Source organism: Megalobrama amblycephala, linkage group LG22 (genome assembly GCF_018812025.1).
Source record: "Megalobrama amblycephala isolate DHTTF-2021 linkage group LG22, ASM1881202v1, whole genome shotgun sequence".
Lineage (NCBI taxonomy): Eukaryota > Metazoa > Chordata > Actinopteri > Cypriniformes > Xenocyprididae > Megalobrama > Megalobrama amblycephala.
This window is the reverse complement of record NC_063065.1, coordinates 14,250,488-14,271,034: the sequence shown is the minus strand read 5'-3', so window position 1 is coordinate 14,271,034 and position 20,547 is coordinate 14,250,488. Positions and strand designations below refer to the sequence as shown.

The 20,547-nt window shown below is 38.5% G+C and overlaps 2 protein-coding genes across 4 annotated transcripts; one reads left to right on the top strand and one right to left on the bottom strand.

Annotated features, from left to right (window-relative positions):
• The first annotated feature begins 1,017 nt into the window (after window positions 1-1,017).
• Window positions 1,018-14,141, top strand: slc7a14b (solute carrier family 7 member 14b). 3 transcript variants are annotated; one of them, XM_048174242.1, is made up of 9 exons: window positions 1,018-2,140; window positions 2,774-2,931; window positions 4,099-4,657; window positions 5,179-5,415; window positions 5,521-5,738; window positions 5,852-5,998; window positions 6,513-6,721; window positions 10,800-11,650; window positions 13,004-14,141. In XM_048174242.1, the coding sequence occupies exons 3-9, from the start codon at window positions 4,360-4,362 to the stop codon at window positions 13,318-13,320; spliced, it is 2,277 nt and encodes a 758-aa protein (XP_048030199.1). In that variant the 5' UTR covers window positions 1,018-2,140; window positions 2,774-2,931; window positions 4,099-4,359; the 3' UTR covers window positions 13,321-14,141. The 3 variants fall into 3 exon arrangements, with proteins under 3 accessions (XP_048030199.1, XP_048030201.1, XP_048030200.1); XM_048174244.1 differs by lacking the exon at window positions 2,774-2,931; XM_048174243.1 differs by having other exon boundaries at window positions 1,018-2,931.
• A 139-nt stretch (window positions 14,142-14,280) lies between these two features.
• cldn11b (claudin 11b) lies at window positions 14,281-19,787 on the bottom strand. Its single transcript, XM_048174245.1, has 3 exons — window positions 19,398-19,787; window positions 19,040-19,204; window positions 14,281-15,407 (listed from the first exon to the last, which is right to left on the bottom strand). Exons 1-3 carry the CDS (start codon window positions 19,621-19,623, stop codon window positions 15,148-15,150), a joined length of 651 nt encoding a protein of 216 aa, XP_048030202.1. The 5' UTR covers window positions 19,624-19,787; the 3' UTR covers window positions 14,281-15,147.
• Between the last annotated feature and the right edge of the window lie 760 nt (window positions 19,788-20,547).

Genomic DNA, 20,547 nt, shown 5'->3' with positions numbered 1-20,547 from the left:
AGTAGTTTCAGGCTTTACTTTGGCTCGGGTTGGAGAGAATTGTATTGGCTATGTCTGTTTAAGAGCAATTCATTTATGGCTCAGCTCAGTATAGCACTTTCAGCTCTCCCTTGACAATCCACAGAAGATTCATCAATATTATATATGGAAAGGTTACAGGTTGCACAACTTAAATAACTTATTAGATCCAAATTAGATCATGCATACTCTAGATATTTTGGATTAAGAGAAACAGCAAGAGTGAAATAAATCAGGATTATTTTAGAGGTAAATGCTAATGTTAAATCTGTACTTTAAGTGCATCATCCCAGATTTTGTTCCAATAAACTGAGGCTAAGTGAACAGTACTTTACTATTATTAGGAGCATCATTGCATGTTGTCACAATAGCTGTACGACAATGGAACTGACCAAGGTGCTGAAAAAAAACGGCTAGGATAAACAAATTTAATTTCATTGCTTATATAAGGCATAAATTCACATCAAATGCTTAATATGCATTTAATGTTTTATACACAATTTGAGCCTTTACAAGCTTTAAGAAATTCAAAGATTTAAAGGGATAGTTCACCCAGAAATGAAAATTCTGTCATCATTTACTCCCCCTCATGTAGATCGAGAACTGCTGGGTTCTTCCAAAAAAAGTGTACAGCAAATTTAAACAGGTTTGGAACAACTTGAGGATGAGTAAATGATCACAGAATTTTCATTTTTGGGTGAACTATCCCTTTAAGTTTCAAAATCTCTCAGGAATTACATTTGACATTGTTTAGAATGTAAAATCTAGCTGACATCCATCGGCACCATCAACATTTGCATATCGAGTTACAATTGGTCTGCTTTCTTGCGTTTATTTGCATACTGCATTGTCATTGATTACTTTGTTCTAACGTAGGCCTGTATTTAATCATCCATAGCTGCTTTAATAGTGTTATATGTATGTTGAATCTTCTGTAGTTTATATTTTTTTTCCACAGAGGTTAAGTGAGCTGCTTTCACAAACCCAGTAAAATGCCGTAAAATCGCCTGATTGAAAACCAACGTGCAAGCTTTAATCTTTAGTCTTTTTAGGCTTCTATTTACACAACAGCTCAATATGCGATTCATGAAGTGCTTTACTATCTCTTCAATTTGACAAAAAAATAAAAAATCACTTTCGAGTTCACTTCGACCCCCTGCCAAATTATTACCCCCCTCGTTGAAATCGCTACCTAATTGCCTAATCTTACAGCTTTGATATCAGTATTGTTTCTGTTATAGGGAACAGTGTTTAGCTGAAGCTTTGTGTAATTGTGACTGCACTGATGTCTGGCTTCTCTCCTTATGCATAATGCCATTCATCTCACCTCTTCCTCATAATCTATTTAAATCCTTTGCTCTGATGACATCAGTTCCAAATGTAATCACAGATCCCTTTCAAGACTTTGTGAATCATTTCCACACAAAGAAAAAATGAGATCCAGCCTTTATCTTTTATATTTGTCTATACGCTGTGGGCATATTGGGGCATATTTGAAGTCTATTGCTTCGAATGTTTACAATATTTTAGCTTATATTTGTGTTCAGAAATGTTGATTGGGTAGGTCATATCTGTCTTTTATGACCTGGCATTCATTCTATTTTATATCTTATATTCAATTTCCAGTTATTGACTCAGTTCCGGAATGTGAAACAGAAACAGGAAAGTGAATGGGTTACTCAGACCACAATATAATTATAACGTCTATTATTATATGGCACTATTACGGAGACTCCTGAGGGTGTTTTACGTCTGGTCTCTCACTTTCATTCTCGCTCTATCAAACTTCACAGATGTGGATATAACTTCCCTCCGTATATATCTGACATCATCTGGTAAATCACTGTCAGCTGTGTGTCAGTTTTCCGTGTGTTTTGCTAACAGCTGAGATATTGTCAGGTTGTATGAAACAGAGCCTGCAGGCTCTGACAGAGCAGTGGGACTGGTAATTACCAACAGGCAGATCCAGCAGATCTTGGGTCTGTGATGGCAACTGTAGCTTGTCTCAGTGAGCGGCAGGCCTGCATTAGATTGAAAGAAACAAGATAGCGCTGTGTGGTGATGCTATCAGTGCAGGGAAAACAAAAGAAGCCTTGAGGAACATGGTGGATAGAAGCAGATGGTGAGACTAACATCACATTTGACGGTTCATGAATGGGCTTCATGCAGATAGACGACAGAAAGTAGTATGGTGAAATGATGACAGTAATGGAAATGTTAGGAAAGAAACGTTAGGAAAAACTGTAGTTATGGAAAATGCATTCAAAAGTCATGACAATTTAGTAAATCCACATTTTTATATTATGCTAATCTCTAAAATGTTATTGGGAACAAGGATTTCCAAAGCAGTGGGATATTTGAGGCTCACCTTAAATACTGTTTAACACTAAATTTCTGACACATTGATATTATTATTGTTTCATTTTGTTTTATTAAGACTGTTGGGAATTTATTAGCCTGTATTAATCATGCTTATTATATATTTCCCGTTAGTAATATATTCCATATTCTTTAGTTCTTTAGTACACACACACACACACACACACACATCTATTGTATAACCTTATGTAGCTCCGCCCCTTTTCAGCTTTCCACAGCGGTCTTACGTATTTATGAATGAACTGTTTGTTTTAAAATCTTCCCGGTCTACTTACATTTGTTAAGACATCTGCTGTAAACATTACAATGTTCATGATAACTTTTGTTAACTCTACAATAAGTAAATCCAGTTCACCAGCTAATTATTTTTTGACAGCCGATGCCATAAAATATACAGAGATACTGCAAAAACGGAAGTTCAAAGACAAATTTCTAAAGATGACTGCACACACGTTTTTCTGGCGCATAAGGTTGGGGTAACGCATTACAAGTAACGCAAGTTACGTAATCAGATTACTTTTTTCAAGTAACTAGGTAAGTAATGCATTACTTTTAAATTTACAATAAAATATCTGAGTTACTTTTTCTAATAAGTAACGCAAGTTACTTAATTTTACCATTTGTTGACTGACAGCTCTCCTGTCCCCATGTTGAGAGAAATCAGGAGTTAGTGCAAAAGGCCTTTACATTTGCCAAAAATAGCACTTTTTTGTTGTTATAAAACAAATAATCAAGCAGCCCAGCCCAAATGAGAAAAAGTAACGCAAAAGTAATATAACACATTACTTTCCATAAAAAATAACTAACGCAATCAGTTAATTTTTTTAGGGAGTAACACAATATTTTAATACATTACTTTTAAAAGTAACTTTCCCCAACATTGTATAGCCTATATATATATATATATATATATATATATATATATATATATATATATAAAGACTTCAGATGCAAAAGCCTCTAAGTGCCATCTGAAATTTTCTTCTAACTTAAGCATTTTTATCAAGCTTGTATAGTTTATTGTATTGTTTAGTAATTCCACTTTAATAGTAATTAATAGGTCCTTTTCATTGCCATTAAAGTGAGTTAACTGAAAATAAACATACGAGCTTGACAAAAATGTTCATTTTAGAAGAAAATTTCAGACGGCACTTAGAGGCTTTTGCATCTGAAGTCTTCATATATATATATATATATATATATATATATATATATATATATATAGTACAGTACAATATCATTTAATTTAGGAAGAATTATATATCTATATAAGAATTATATATCTCTATAATATTAGCTGGTAACATTTTAAACTATTGTTTGCACTTTTTACATGCTTGTCTGTAACAGTGAAATGTCAATGTTATATCAATGTTTATATCCTAAAGCACCAATTTTATTCTATTTACAGACTTCTGCACTGTTTCTCCTGGCTGAAATATGACATTCTGCTCACATTGTTCTCTCTATTAGTATATCAATGTCCACTGGAAATCTGATCCTCTTCATATGCTAATCTGCAAGTTTAATGAGATGTGCCACCATAGCAACATTTCACCTAAATGAATGCAGGGACACTTTCTATTGTTCGACTACTGAACATGTTTCTCTGCCGTATTAAACCCAATGTGATGTCACTGTGTTTTCTTAGTTTCATTATCCTTGGATAATATGTGATTTGCATGCTTTCCTTTTTTGTAGGAAGTCATTGCTGATTCAATATAGAGCACTATGTTGAGTGATCAGCTCATGGATCCTCTCTGAGACTGTGCGAGAAAGAGAGAGAGAGAGAGAGAGAGAGGGAGAGAGAGAGAGAGAGAAGGGAGCAAAGAATAAAGCAGGAGACAGTCATACAAGACAAGTTTAGAGGAAACACCTGGAACGAGAGATTTGGGAGGTGACTGTCACATAAGAGAGGACAAACCTCACCCTTCTTTCATCCGAGTCTTCCTGTTGTGAAGGATGAGTGCTGTCTTTGCTAAACTGGATCCCAGGAGAATTGAGTGGGAGTCGTCCTGGTATGGACTCCACTCACGAATCCTGCGCACTAAACCTGTGGACTCCATGCAGGAGGGCCCAGGTGACCTGCATGGCACCAGACTTGCCCGTGTGCTCACTACAGTCGATCTGGTGTCACTCGGGGTGGGCAGCTGCGTAGGCACTGGCATGTATGTGGTTGCTGGGCTTGTTGCTAAGGAAATGGCAGGACCTGGAGTGATCTTGTCCTTCATCATTGCAGCTTTGGCATCCATTCTGTCAGGTGAGACTTTATGGCTAGCAATTTATGCAGTTTAGAGTGTCAAAAAATCACTGCTGGTGCAATATAAATAGGCCTCTCATCTTTCCAGTCGACTTTACAATTGCATATTTCATGTTTTTTGATGACCCCACCTCTGTCTGTAATTATGGGCAGCTGTGCTGAGATTTTCATTGCTTTATTTAGATCAAATTCTTTAAATTTAAGTCTAAAGTTCATGAACCCACATTTAGGGGGTTTATGGAGGGTCTCTTGACAAAGCAGCTATAGTGAATTGACTAAGTGTTTTATTTTAAAAAATTGATCATTAAGAGTTAACCAGACCCATCAAGACCCAGTTCTAGACCAGATCCTAACCCCAAGACTGAGACTTGTCAGTCCAAAAACCAGGTTATTCATCTGAATCAAATCCAGACCAAAGTCACGTCCGAGAAAAAAAAGAAAAAAAAAATCCAAAATCGTTACTTTAAGTGTATTGCTCTATAATGTACTTGTCAAACAGCTAATATCAGATTTTAACACAGGGGTCTGCTATGCTGAGTTTGGAGTGAGAGTGCCTAAGACAACAGGCTCCGCCTACACTTACAGTTATGTCACAGTGGGAGAATTTGTGGCCTTTTTCATTGGCTGGAATCTCATCTTGGAGTATCTGATTGGTACAGCGGCAGGGGCCAGTGCATTGAGCAGCATGTTCGACTCTTTAGCCAATCACACCATCAGTCGCTACATGATCAACCATCTTGGAACGTTGAATGGCTTGGGTGAGTGTCTTACATAGTAATGAGATGCTAAACAATTTACCTGTGTGGTTGATGTTCATGTTGATGTTCACCACACAGTTTGTTTCTTCATGTATCTCATATCAGGTAAAGGAGAGGAATCTTATCCAGACCTACTGGCTCTGCTGATCGCTATGGTGGTGACGGTGATTGTGGGTTTAGGGGTGAAAAACTCTGTGAGCTTCAATAACGTGCTGAATGTTATTAACTTGATCGTGTGGGTCTTCATGGTGATTGCCGGACTGTTTTTCCTTTCTGGAGCCAACTGGGAGGATGGGAGGTTTCTTCCCTATGGCTGGTCAGGGGTAAGAATCTCAACTGTAGGGTAGAAAATGTTTTACTCTATTTGTCTGTATTGAATGTGATGTTTGGCAAAATTACCTACTATAGAGATCAATATATATTATGCACTCTGTAGGTCATGCAAGGAGCTGCAACCTGTTTCTATGCCTTCATTGGCTTTGATATTATTGCCACAACAGGAGAAGAAGCCAAGAGCCCAGACACTTCCATTCCATATGCCATAACAGCCTCTCTCGTCACCTGTCTCACGGCGTACGTCTCTGTGAGTACAGTGACTCCTCTCATACCCCCTTACTAATTTTATTTCATTATGTTTAACACAGTCATTTTTAACAAGTTTACCAAATATGATATTGTTACTGTTCTATGATATTTGTACTGTATCTAGATAGATAGATAGATATTTGCTATATGGAATATTTAAAGGACAAACACTGCATGCGAGTATTCCAGCTTACATTCACACAATTCAATTAATCATTCAAGCACTTCAGAGCTGGACTATAATTTATTTAAGTCTTCTCACTCCAGAGGCCCAATCCTTATCCTTAGAGATGAAGATCTCTGCTCATCCTTTTTCAAATATTAATCAGAAAGCGATTTCCTTTTACCCTCCCGAGACAGATTAAATGAGTCACGTTTTCTTACTGTACAATGGAATTGGATGAATCATCCTACAGTATCCGTCCACAGCCACCTATAAATGAGAGGACATTTCATGTATTGTTTTGACAAACTGCCAAATAATAATCATTTTACCTGTTTATATGTCTTAGGTGAGTGTGATTCTGACATTGCTGGTGCCATTTAACCTGATTGATGGAGATGCCCCACTCATGGAAATGTTTGCCGATCATGGCTTCCTGGCAGGAAAGTATATTGTAGCCATGGGTGCTGTTGCAGGACTCACTGTCAGCCTGCTGGGATCTCTGTTCCCAATGCCGAGAGTCATCTATGCCATGGCGGGAGATGGTCTGCTCTTCAGGTACATGAGTCCCTTTCGAGGGAAGTCAGTTCACTCGGCAGCCTTATTTGCAATGCCTCCGTGCAGCTACTTCAGGCATCCAAGGTCTATCCCATCCAACTCCTATCTATTTGAATGGGAAAGTAACATTTAAGTCAAATCAGCAACAAAATCTGACAAGAACATAAGTTTTCTTATGCTCCAATAACATAAAAAAATTCTATATTTAATGTTGGTTTAGCCAATGTGCAGCCCTAAGTGCGAATATCAGGTTTCTATGGGAAATGGAGCTTCTAACAGCAGCTTCAGTGATGCAATGACTTTACCAATAGAGTGCAACAGTCAGATTCCAGAAATAAAAACTCCATTTATTTTCTCCATAGGGAAATCATTTTTAACAATAACATATAAACTTTTAAAGACAGACCTGCTGCGAGTTCCGAGATTGTTAATCAATGGACCCTGCTTTTGTTGAATCCATCTCCATTGTCATCCCAGACAGCAACATAGTGTTGACCCAGATCCAGGCCGGATCTGAGCCGACACTATAGCCGCTTTTCCACCATCGGGCAGAACGGTTCTCATTGCGTGACCGTTCCATTCAGTGCCGATCCGGACCAGCTGGTACGGTTACGGTTTCATTTTCCACTGTGGGGCTGATAACGGCCACTCTTTGGAATGTAATACAAAAGCGTCAGCTGTTGCCTTGGTAACGCAACGGTTTACTCCAACGAACTCCGGGCCGAGAAGGGTTTGTAATCGTGCCGTGCAGAACCAGGCTCAAGTGGAAAAACAACTAGAACCGTTCCTTACCATTCTAAGAACCATTCGGCCCGACAGTGGAAAAGCGGCTTATGTTGTTGTCTACCCTTTTCCACCAAGGCAGTTTGAGTATTGGTTCAGAGCCTATTTCAAATCAGTTCTTTGTCTTTCAACACCCAAAGAACCAGGAAAAGTGGTTCGTAAGTATCACCAAAACATTGCTGCTCTAAAGCCGCGGTCACACTAGACTTGAATGTGCGAAATTTTTTCGAAAGCTGTAACGGTCGTGATAAGACGTCACGGTCTACAGCGTCTTTTTTATAAACATGAATTCAACAAATAACTTAAATACATTTAAAATGTAAAAATATAGAACCTACTCGACTTTACTGCAAAAATATAATACTTTTCATTCAGGCAAGAGGTCATGCAGTGATGAATCGATCTTCTACTGGTCGCACGTTTTCACGTTGATGCAGAAACTTGAGAAAATGAGATCCAGGCAGTAGATAAAGTTGATGAAAAATTATTTATTCATTACAATTAAATTTAGCCTCACACGCAAACTTTAATCGATAATGAAAATACTTAATAAAACCAAAAGGTAAAATAACCATCATAAAGTATTAGTCAATAGTTAATAATAAAATTTAGAGTATTGTAAAATCCAGAGTATTGTATCTAATAGATGAAGATCAAAAAGAGCAATAATTAAGACATTTGCAGATAAGAGACAAGAAGTAGAAGTCAAGGAGAGCAAAGGAGGGAAAAAGCTGAATTATCAACAACTCAGTCCATATTATACCATAAGCATACAGGGAAATTCCTAACCCACACAAACTGATGTTTTTGTTCTAAATTGATGTTTTTGTTCTAAAAGAAAAGGTTATTTCACCCACTACGTCATCCACTGGTCCAGTGTCAAAAATAGTTGTTTTATCCCCTATAGGGAATTTTGCAAATCTTACCCTTTTAAATGTCATCAGGAAAAATAACAGACATATTTTGATCAGAATTCAAATGGTTAATTCTGCAGGCGTCCAATGTCTAACCACAAACGTGTCAGCGTGACCTGTCACACTAGAACACTTGAAGAACAATTGAACATAGCAATCATACTCTTAAATATAAAATAACCATAAGGGTACAATAACAAGTAAATACTTGAAAATATGATAAGAATTAATCTATAAAGTATGAGTACATAAATATAGGAAATCAAAAGTGAAACTGATAAATCATAAGCCATAAACGATTAACATAAATATTTATAAAAGTGCATGAATATGAATATTGACCATTTCGGATCCATCACACGTGATGCGAATTCGCAGGTCAGAGATCACCAAACTTGAACTTTGGAACGCAGGGAAATGCGGATTTTTTCGCATGAGCTTGCGTTTCCGGTCTGACGCATTCGCATGCGTTTGAATGGAAGTCAATGGAACGAAAAGTGCAGTGTGACCGCCCCTTTAAAGCCGCGGTCACACTAGACTTTAAACGTGCGAAATTTATTCGGATGCTGTAACGGTCGTGATATGACGTCACTGTCTACGACGTCTTTTTTATAAACATGAATTCAACCCATAACTTAAAGGTGATAGAGAGGATTTCGTCGACTGAGAATCCAAAGACTGTTACTGAGTTTTTCAAATGAGCGCATGCGTAAGAACAGCCCCCCTCCTTCACAGCTCACTTCAAAGGAACGCCTCCCAAAACGCGTTGCCGAGTATTGGAACACGAGTGTTTACCACCGGCATTTGCTGTGTCGTGTTTTTTGGATTCATTATGTCGGACTCACCTCAGGTAACTCATAATCTGCAGTTGTTACTCCTGTGTCCTGACAAAAACACTGCATGCGGCGCCTGTGGGGTGTGGAAAGTTACTGGAGCGCGCAGCCGCGCTCGTCTCTCACAAGGAACGTCACGGCAGTGATTGACAAGCCAGAGGGCCAATCCGCACATGTCTCTCACAAGGAACGTCACGGCAGTGATTGACAAGCCAGAGGGCCAATCGTTTACGCGATGATCGCGTAAACGATTGGCTGATGTTTTTAAGGCCCTACCTCGTGCACAGATGATGTAAATTAATATTATTACTTTCAGTGCACCTAATAAATAGTCTTTCAAGTAATATTGCAAAAATGTATAAAACAAAACATCCTCTTTAGCACCTTTAAAGCAATACATTCAAAATGTAAAAATATAGAACCTACTCGACTTTACTACAAAAAATATAATTCTTTTAATACAGCCAAGAGGTCATGCCGTGACGAATCGATCTTCTACTGGTTGCACGTCTTCACGTGATGCGAATTCGCAGGTCAGAGTTCACCAAACTTGAACTTTGGAACGCAGCGAAATGCGAAATTTTTCTCACGAGCTTGCGTTTCCGGTCTGACGCATTTGCACGCGTTTGAATGGAAGTCAATGGAACGAAAAGTGCAGTGTGACCGCCCCTTTAGAACCGTTTGCATCAGGGCCTGGGGGCGGGATTACCGTGACCAACAAGATGAACAGAAACTTGTGATTGCCATTTTTTGAAATAGCAGCTAACCGAGCTAATAGCAGCTCAATTCTAATCTCTGTCTATACAAATTACGGCAAGCTGCATAAACATATTAGATTCGCTATGTTTGGATGCTGATGTAGGTTTACAAAGCCATGAGCATCAATAGTAACGCAACGTCTGCATTGTTGATGTGTGTTTGTGTTTGGTGCTGCCGCTCTAGCATTGCTGAGAAAGATGAAGTAATCAGTGACGTAAACCTTGCCCTCAGGTGGCTCTCTAGCCCGTGGAAAGGCTAACCGGTTCTTAGAACTCTGAACTGACAATGTCACTAGCTCTGAACTAGCACCCGGTTCATGCTGTTGGAAAACGGGTATGGGATGTCAAGAAATGTTTCTGCTAGGTGCCACTAGTGTCGCAGAAATGACATACTTCACCTTTAAATACACAGTCTTGTACCTTTTCCAAATTCCAGATTTCCAAATACAACATTTCAGTGTGTAATCTTGTGATTCCCCTCATTGCTGGTTGGCTTGGTTAATGGCTTATAACGTTTCTCTGGGAAAGAGAATGGAAAATATTATTCCGGAATCAAAACCGCTGAAAAAGTGGGCAGATACTAATGCACTCTTTTGGCAATTGCCTGTTTTATTTAGAAGATGCTACTTCTTTTACTAGAGCCGCCATATTGCATGTTACAGTTTCTCCCACTAACACTATCTTGGGTAATATAAAGTCTTTAATATGTGTGCAGCTTTCTCTTTATTTGTTATGCTCATATGCTTATTTTACAGGCATTTCATCCCAAGTTTGCTTGTGTGTATGGCAGGTTCCTGTCCTTTGTGAGTCCCCACACAGAGACCCCCGTGGTGGCCTGTGCTGTATCGGGGTCTCTGGCTGCTCTGTTGGCTCTCCTAGTGAGTCTGAGAGACCTGATCGAGATGATGTCCATCGGCACGCTGCTGGCCTACACGCTGGTGTCGGTGTGTGTGCTGCTACTGCGATATCAGCCCGATAGAGACGGCTTCACCAGTTTCCTCACAGAGGAGGAAGAGGAGGAACGGAAGAGGAAAGAGGAAATGATGGCGGCTAGTGAGAAGTACATGAACTCACCTTGTGGAGAAGGGTATGCCGACAACCCCTGTGGGGCCAAGAACCTTCCCTCCAAAGGAGACGACGAAACGCTGATTGAAAAGTCGGATTCTGGGGGCTACCAGTCGGACAGTTCTGGTTTCGGCGTTGGAGAGAATGGCATCGAGGCAGACGACTCTGATAGTCTTTTGAAACGCATATTGGGGTCTCAGTATTACACTATGCGGATGCGTTTGGGCCTGCCGAACGTGGGCGATAAGCCCACTCCTGCAACAGGACGTACTGTTACTTCCTGCGTCCTCCTTTTCTTCATCCTGACCTTCTTTCTATGGACGCTCGTCATCTACGGCTTCGAACGGGTTTCAGGAGGAGCCCGCTGGGCAATAATGCCTTTTATAATGACTATAATTATCCTCATGGTTGCTTTGGTTGTTGTTATTCTTCGGCAACCTGAGAACCCTAAAAAGCTGCCTTACATGGCACCCTGTGTGCCCTTTGTGCCTATAGCTGCCATGCTGGTGAACATTTACCTCATGCTCAAACTATCCAGCATCACCTGGGTGCGCTTTGTGGTGTGGTGCTCACTAGGTAGGCCAGGTCTTCTCTTTATATACTCCATATATTCCCAATCATCTGTAAAGGCCAATTCAAACCAAGAACGATGACTAGGGCTGGGTGATATATCGCATGCGATTGTCACGTGCATTTCGTCAGTAAAGCCGGTTCCCTGATTACCGCTAAATCGCCATCACCTGCTTTCAAATGGAACGGCATTTAATAGACAGAGCCGTAGATCACTGACAAGCTACGCAATATCGCGTTCATTATCGAAGGCGATTCATCTGCGATAATGAACGCGATATTGCGTAGCTTGTCATATATCGCCCAGCCCTAACGATGACTATAAGTGGATGCTGAAGATATCTCATCTGCCACTTCAAATGCTTAAGCTCTTTAAAGTCAAATGGATTCTGATTGGCTGTCAGTGTTTTTATTGTTCATCATCTGGAAGAAAATTGATTCCAACAATATCACTCCTCTGTGTCATTATCGTTACCAACAGGGCTTGACATTAACTGTTTTGCTCACCAGCCACTGTGGCAAGTGGTTTTACAAAGTTATTAGCCGCTCATTTTCACTGGCCACAATTTTGACATCGATACCATGGGGAAAAACTGCCATATAAATATTTGTAATATTATCTCATAATTTGGCAGCAGGTATATTAGGCTGCTGTCACTTTACGACCCGACGCACAGATCCATTATACTGTTTCTTTCTCAACTGTTTACGTTTACTTAACTGACCGTGTTTACATGAGTGCTCGCCAAGGCTGACATTTTGACATTATTTTGTGTGTATTTGATTGTTTAAGTGCAGTAAACAGTAAAAAAGAACTCAATTTAGCACTGAGAGACAGCTTTATGTGTGCGCACTTTGGGTGTGAACACAAAATCTGCGAGAATGAGTAAAATTATGCACAATACGTGCAATCCCAGGCCAATTCAATCTGGAGCAAATGAAATGAGTGAGTGAGAGGAGACGGATTTGTGTTAACTTACTGTCTGAATGATGAGCAAGAAAGTGCAGCTGGTATCATGTGTCTATTCTGTGGAAAATGATTATTGGAAGTGTTTCAGATATTTCAGTATTGATATGTATCAAAAAATCTGTATTTTTGACAACTGCATTGCACTTAGCTTATTATATCAGATGCCTTTTTAAAAGACTATAATTAAAAATGTATATATTATATATAAAATTCAACTCACCAAAGTGACTAGTAAAAGTGACTGCGTTGGCAGGTGTTGATGTCAAGCCCTGGTTACAGCTATGATGTGGACTTCCCTATTATCATATAATCAAAACAATTATTAAATGTATAATTCTAGTTCCTTGGTGTGAACAGGCCTTACCTGACTCTATCTCTTCGCCCTACAGGTGTGCTGATCTATTTTAGCTATGGGATGTGGAACAGCTCCCTGGAACTCAGCGCTAGAGAGGAAGCGGCTCACGCCAGCTCCTACCAGAGGTACGACACGGAGGTTGACGACAGCTTCAATGTTGATGAAGACCTTCCTCCTCAGGAGGACGAAGAGGAGGGACAGTACCAGGGCTGGGCGGCTGAGGAACGTGGCTATCAGTACCAGCAGCAGTATGATGAACAGAGACCATCCAACAGTCACAATTACAAAAGTAAAGGCAGGACCAATAAAGGCTTTGAGGAGCTGGTCAATGAAGAATATTCACCGGAGTGAGCAATATAGACTTAACTGTTGTCGCAATAGAGGTTGGATTTGGGTGACCATGATTTTTCCAAACAGAATATGTTTCTGGATCAAAATGTAAATAAGTATGACATGACAAAATAAATGTAACAAATATTTTTGTCCAAAAAGACAAAACTAATGCTAAACAAGTGATGCTGTAAAACAACAAGGTTGGGTAGTTATTGGTTAGGTTTAGTACTCTGCCTATTGTATTGTAATCCAGGAACACATTCTACTTGACAAAATCAGTCACTGATGAATTTCCTAGGTTTGATAGTGTTAATCATGTCTCACTATGTATTAAAACATTTTTGAGTGTATTTCTTTGTGAAAAATATGTGTTCTTAAACAGGTTGGTAAATGCATTTGCACCTTGTGATAGATAAGTGACTTATCTAGAGGGATGTTTAGACCAGTTTTTTATTATTGAGGCTTCATAAGTGCCTTTAAATAACCCCTTCTTAATGTTATTCTTCTAAAATCGAATATAATGTCTTTCTGATGTGAGCTGCCGTTTCAGTGTTCACACAATACTCTTTTACTCTAAGATATTACTTGCCCTCCATATAAATAATAAAATCTCTTTAAAGCAAAAACCAATGCAAGTTGTTACTACATGAGCAGAAACCCCCTTAAAGATGCATTGAGTGGACTTTTCACCTTACATCATCTTCACAGCTGTGTTTGATCTAAAATCTCAAGCACTCCCTTGAATTTCAAGGGGAAATATTATGATTGGCTCCCTGTGAAAGCTTAATAGTTCTCAAAATATTTTGCGACATCGATATCAAATTCTTTCTATGTTGGTTTGTAGAAATGTCTTGCTCTTGTGGTTTCACCCTTGTTTAGGTTTGCACAGGGATATTTACATTTCTTCACTACAGCTATGTGTGTAAAATCATTCTGATTCAGAACACATGTAAATACACAGAGATCAAGAGTTAAATGTTTGAGGAGAATATACAAATATATTTAAAATGAAATATTAAAAAATAATATATTTTACAAGCACGAATGGTGTCTTTTTTTGTCATCATCAGCCATAACAGTAATGATTTGCATTTTAAAAAAGAATATTTTGTGGGTTCATGTTTTCATTCAGACACATTAAATCATGAGACGGCATGACGATTTAGAACAAATCACTCAATAAACTCAACATGCATAACATAGTGGACATGTTACATCCTGAAACTCCCAAAGAACGCATAAAATAATACATTACCACAACAAATCAATCACCAACCATATAAGGCCTGAAAAATGACCCGGTTTCCTGTTGCATATATTTTTTCTCAAATTTCAAATGGTGATTTCCTAGGAGGTTGTGTGCAGGATGCTGTGAGACGCTCTCCAGGAAAACAGTGCAGATGACATCTGGTCATTTTAACACATAGTTTTCCTGTCCATCTGCTGTATATGCTTTCCTAAATGTTGGCATGAACTTATTATGCCCAACCTATGTAAAGCTAAGTAAAGAACATATTAAAATAATGTCACTGGCAAATAAAATATAGGAGCAAAATTAATAATGCGTGAATAGATCGACTCACAACCATCTATGAAAAAACATGCTTAGGGAAGAAAGAACTGTTTCCCTTTGGATTCATTTCAACGTCTGTTCAAACAAAGCCTTTAATTTTCAAACGTCTGCGAGCACAAGTTTCCACCGAATTCTCTGTTCCCTCCAAATCACATGTTTGCAGTCAAACCATGGCAGTGGAAAACAAATTCTTCACATATTTCATTGGTGTGTGTGAGCTTGCATGTGTGTGTGTCCAAATCTTGAGGTAAGCTTGTCTTATCCATTGTGTCTCACACATGTGCGCTCTTGGCATGACTGTTAATAGGAGGGCCGGAGTTGGTTACTCCACTGTGTTTTGAGTAGTAGTAGCGGTTTTCAGGATTCTGAGTTGGGCCATCGCCCCTTGAGCAACAAATCATCATTGAGCTGCCAAAAAAACAGAGGGCTGAACCGACCCAGCCAGCATACAGAGAGAATCCAAACGACATCAGGCCGTCCTCATGAAGCACTCCAATGGGGAACCACACCGTTGACACTATCCCACACAGAGCTGAAACGAAAGGAAGGACACTATAATTTCTTCCTAATGACAGCACCATAATCACAGAGAATAACAGACTGACTTACAAGCATAAGATTAGGAGTTTTATTTGTATTTGCAGAATTGCAAACCAGCCCAAAACACCTGTAAAAATGGGTCAGACAGTTGATCATGACTGGCTCTTCCCACTCTTAACAGGATGTAGGAAATCTGGATGTTTTATAGTTACTTCAGTCAAGGACATTTTCAGCCCTGTATGTTGAAAGCATGATTTCAGGGAGGATGTGAGCAACCACAGGACAACATCTAGCATTTTGCTTAGAACTGCTAAATTTTCAAGAGATTAATAAATGACTATATTTTAGATTCTGGAGTAATACACCAGTGGGTTCTTTACAGGAAATTGAATCATTTGAATGTGTCATGATGACTGTACTAGGAATGGCACACAATTGTTATCGGTTAAATGCGTTTCGGTAAAAGCTACATTTACAATGATGGGGTTGAATAAGTGTAGTAATTTACACAAGTTAAGTTTGTTTTTTAAGTTTTTTTTTTCTACAGCAAAGCCACAGAAGAACAATTTTGGGTGAAAGTTCTTAAAAGAACCATATATTTTCTTAATGTGTAGAACGTTTTAATTATCTGAAGCACGTTTTTTTTTTTTTTTACTATAAAGAACCTTTTGTGGTTCCTTGGATGTTAAAGGGTTAGTTCCCACAAAAATGAAATTTCTGTCATTAATTACTCACCCTCATAAGACCTTCGTTCATCTTCGGAACACAAAATAAGATATTTTTGGTGAAATCCAAGAGGTTTTTTTAATCTCCCATAGAAAGCAACTAAATTACCACATTCAAGGTCCAGAGAAGTAGTAAAAACATTGTTAAAATAGTCAACGTGACTACAGTGGATCAACCTTAATGTTATGAAGCAATGAAAATACTTTTTTGTCCGCAAAAACAAAAAAATAATGACTTTATTCAACAATTTTTCCTCTTCCAGTTGGTGCACAAGTTTTGTTTTTGCGCACAAAAAGTAATCTCATCCCTATATAACATTAAGGTTGATCCACTGTAGTCATGTTGACTATTTTAACCATGTCTTGGCTACTTCTCTGGACCATGAATGTGGTAATTTTGTTGCTTTCTATGGGAGACAGTGATGCGCGGATCAATGTATAAACAACCCGCACCCAACCGACGTTTTCAACTAACCCGCCCGCAACTCGGACCGCAAAAAAAAAAGAAAGAAAATATTGTACCCGACCCGCTTCCTTACCCGCATTTTTTAAAAGTAGTAAATGTTCATCGTAGCGTCATTGGGCCATATTTGGAAAAGTGTGACAGCCCTTAGGAGCGCAAACTGTTCTTTTTCTGAATGCTGTATGATATAGCCTAGTGTTATGTAATAAAGGCTTGATTTATTCATTTATTTCGTTTCATTTTCTTAACAATTAAGATGCTGCATGTGTTTATCCAGTCTAATCGAAGTGTGCGTCTCTCCCCCGACTTTCCCAACAAAAATTCCGCCCCCTCTGCAGAAAATACATAAAACTGACATTACTGAGCTATATGCGTTTAAAAGTAGCCTATTAAAATGGTGCAATGGCTCAGTTCAACGTGTTGGGAAATCTGGCATTTTGTCCCGCGCCAGCATTTATTCAAAAGTTAATAACGCTCAACATTAATAATGTTACTATTTCATTCTTTCATTATTTCGGCAAATGTCTCCCACACTTTGCTCTTTCTATTTGTGTATTTGTGGAGCTTCCACTCCCCAGTCTTCACCTTGTCTCTTGCCGCTTCCATCTCTACCTGCAGACTGAGCTCGTGCGTCATCTTCGCGCAAGTTATTCAGCCAATAAAGTCTAGGCCTATGTATTTCATAGAAAATTGTGTCTAGTACTATATAAATTACAAAGGTTTAATTGGCATCTTTATTTCAAACGACCCGACCGACCGCGACCCGAATATCATTAAAAATATTTTTGGATGACTCGTAACCGCGGGTAACCGCGGGTGACCGCAGGCACCCGCTCATTTTGGATCAACCCGCGCATCATTGATGGGAGATAAAAAACCTTTTGGATTTCATCAAAAATATCTTAATTTGTGTTCCAAAGATGAACGAAGGTCTTGTGGGTTTGGAATGACATGAGTGTGAGTAATTAACGACAGAAATTTCATTTTATTTTCACCCTTTAGAGGTTCTTTATGAAAGCATACAACATTTGTTTTGTAAGAGTGTAGGCATCCAGTTTAAGATTCTTACTCTAGTTTTCAAGGCTCGTCATTGTTTAGCACCTTCCTATCTCTACGAATTGATTATCCCCTATGTCCCTGCCCGTACTCTGAGATCGAGCTCTGAAAACTTGCTTGCAGTACCCAAGTTCTGTCTATCTAGTGTGGGTGGTAGGGCTTTCAGCATATCAGCTTCCAAGCTCTGGAACAAACTACCACAAGACCCTCGTGATGTCCCTTCTCTTCAGACCTTTAAAACTGCTCTCGAAACTCACTTATTCACTTTATGTTTTGTTAATTGATTGTCTGTCCCAATTTTCCAGCTCTATGCTTGTTTTTGTAAGTTTAATGTAGATTAACTTTCTTTGTCTGTTCCATTTGGTTGATTACGTGTTGTATACTGACTGTAGACTGTATTCATGTTATATAGCAACTTCATGTAAAGCGTCCTTGGGTTCTTGAAAGGCGCAAAATAAATAAATAAACATATTATTAGTGTCACTGATGGGAAATATTAGTATAAAATGTTGAATCCACATATTTAAAAAAGAAAGTTCACTTACAAATGAAAGTTCACTTAATGGAAATACACTATTTATGTATGCCCCATTAATTGAAAATCCTAATTATTGGTATTTATTAGAGTTTATTAGCGAAGTATTGATATCAATGAATCATTCTTGTGAGTGATTTTTTTTTTTAATGAATCGATTGATCCAGTTCATTTGTTCATTATTGGATTGATCCAGTTCTCAAGTTCACTCATTGACTCAACAATTCCAAAAGAGGTGGGATATATAATGACTTTTGGTCTATTCATCAAAAAAAAGATATCCAATGAGTTCAGAAGACTTGGCATACAGCGCACAAACCATGTGGACTACTTTTAAGATCATTTCCTTTCGAATCTTGAGTCCCTCAGTCACCTTTCATTCATTGAAAAGAGCAACCAGCACATTATTAAAGGGTTAGTTCACCCAAAAATCAAAATTCTGTCATTTATTACTCACCCTCATGCCGTTCCACACCCGTATTTTTGGCGCACCAAAAATATTCTCGTCGCTTTATAATATTAATATTGAACCACTGTACTCACATGAACTGATTTAGATGTGTTTTTAGTACCTTTATGGATCTTGAGAGAGGAAGTGTCATTGCTCCCTATGGAGGCCTCACGGAGCCATCGGATTTCAACTAAAATATCTTAATTTGTGTTTCGAAGATTAACGAAGGTTTTACGGGTGTAGAACGGCATGAGGGTAAGTAATAAATGACAGAATTTTAATTTTTGGGTGAACTAACCCTTTAATTGTTTTGAGTGACCTAACGTTATCCCTTTATGAACTGTCCATTGAAATTCCAATAGTTGTTTAAACAGACAGGCAGACAGAGACTCACATATGAACAGTATAAGTAGTCCTCCCAGGACTGCGCGTCTGTGTTTGGTGTCTTCAGTCTCTTGGCTAAGTTTGACGCAGGGCATCGCCAGCAGCACGAGCGCCAGAGCGGGCAGTCCGAGCAGAGAGGCGGAGACCATCAGAGCGCGAGACGTCTGGATGTAAGCTTAAATCAAAATATCATAATGTCAAATATCAAATAATATCATACACGAACCAAAAAGTATTCTGGGAAAACAGTAAAAAATTAAAATTAAAATGTGAAAAGCGACTAAACTAAATGTTGAATTGTTTTTAATCCATGAATAAGAAAAAGGATGCATACAAAAAAAAAAAAACAACAACAAACTCTTTCTCACCCGGTATATCGAGGATTTGGTTGAGTGAGATGCAGTGATAGAGAGCAGTAGAGATGACGCACTCTGTCCACAAGCCCTTGGTCTCCAGCTCATCCATCTTCCTGCAGGTGTGCATGTTGTACTTACAGGTCACCACCCAGTCGTTCGTTGAGGTCGCTATTATAATACCAGTCCAGCCGATGCAGCTCATTAAAAAACCACAAAGCAGGCGACAGCTATGAGACATTCTGACTGAAAGTAAAATGTGTTCGCAAAGTTGACTAAAATATACTCTTCAAATCAAAAACATTCAATAACACAAATAGTTATTTAAAAAAATATAAAACGCATTCTGGAGAAGATTAGTATACTAACAGTTTGAGTATGGACTGTAAAACAATCCATTTGGAATCCAATTTACTTTTTATAGTGGACGTGCCCAACAGAACTTTCAGCCAATCAGAAGAGAGCATTGGCAGATACGTCACAATAGCCTTCCCTCAGAACCTGGAGAATAACATTCTTTGATTTATTACAGCATTAATATGTCTCTTCTGCTCACATTTTCTCTCCCAGTGTTATAGTTATTCGGCATATTCCCAAATTAAATAATCGCGATTATATTTGACAAAATACAACAGAACTTTGTGCCAATCAAAACTAAAAGACGCTTTCTGATGAAGCATGAAATAGCATTTTGGGTGTGGATGCCATCTAGCGGGTTAAATGGTATTATGATGTCCAACAAACGTTTGACATCAGGAACATATCTGGGTGCTTTATGACATACCAAACTCAATTAAACTGTACTTACTTAATAAGTGAAAACATACAGCTTGAATATTTGATCTGCAATATCATGTACATACATCATATACATAGTATACATATACTCTAGTTTGGGATCAGTAAGATGTTTTAAATTTAATATATTTTTAGATGTAATTTGTTCCTGTAATGACAAAGCTAAATTCTCAGCAGTCATTAGTCTTTAGTGTCACGTGATACTTCAGAAAACATTCTAATATGCTGATTTGGTTCAACAAACATGTCTTAATCTGTTGAAAATAGTTGTGCTGCTTTATATTTTTGTGGAAATGGGAATAGAAAAAAAGGTAAAAAGAACAAAATTTATTTGAAATAGATTTTTGCAACAATGTAGAAAACTTTA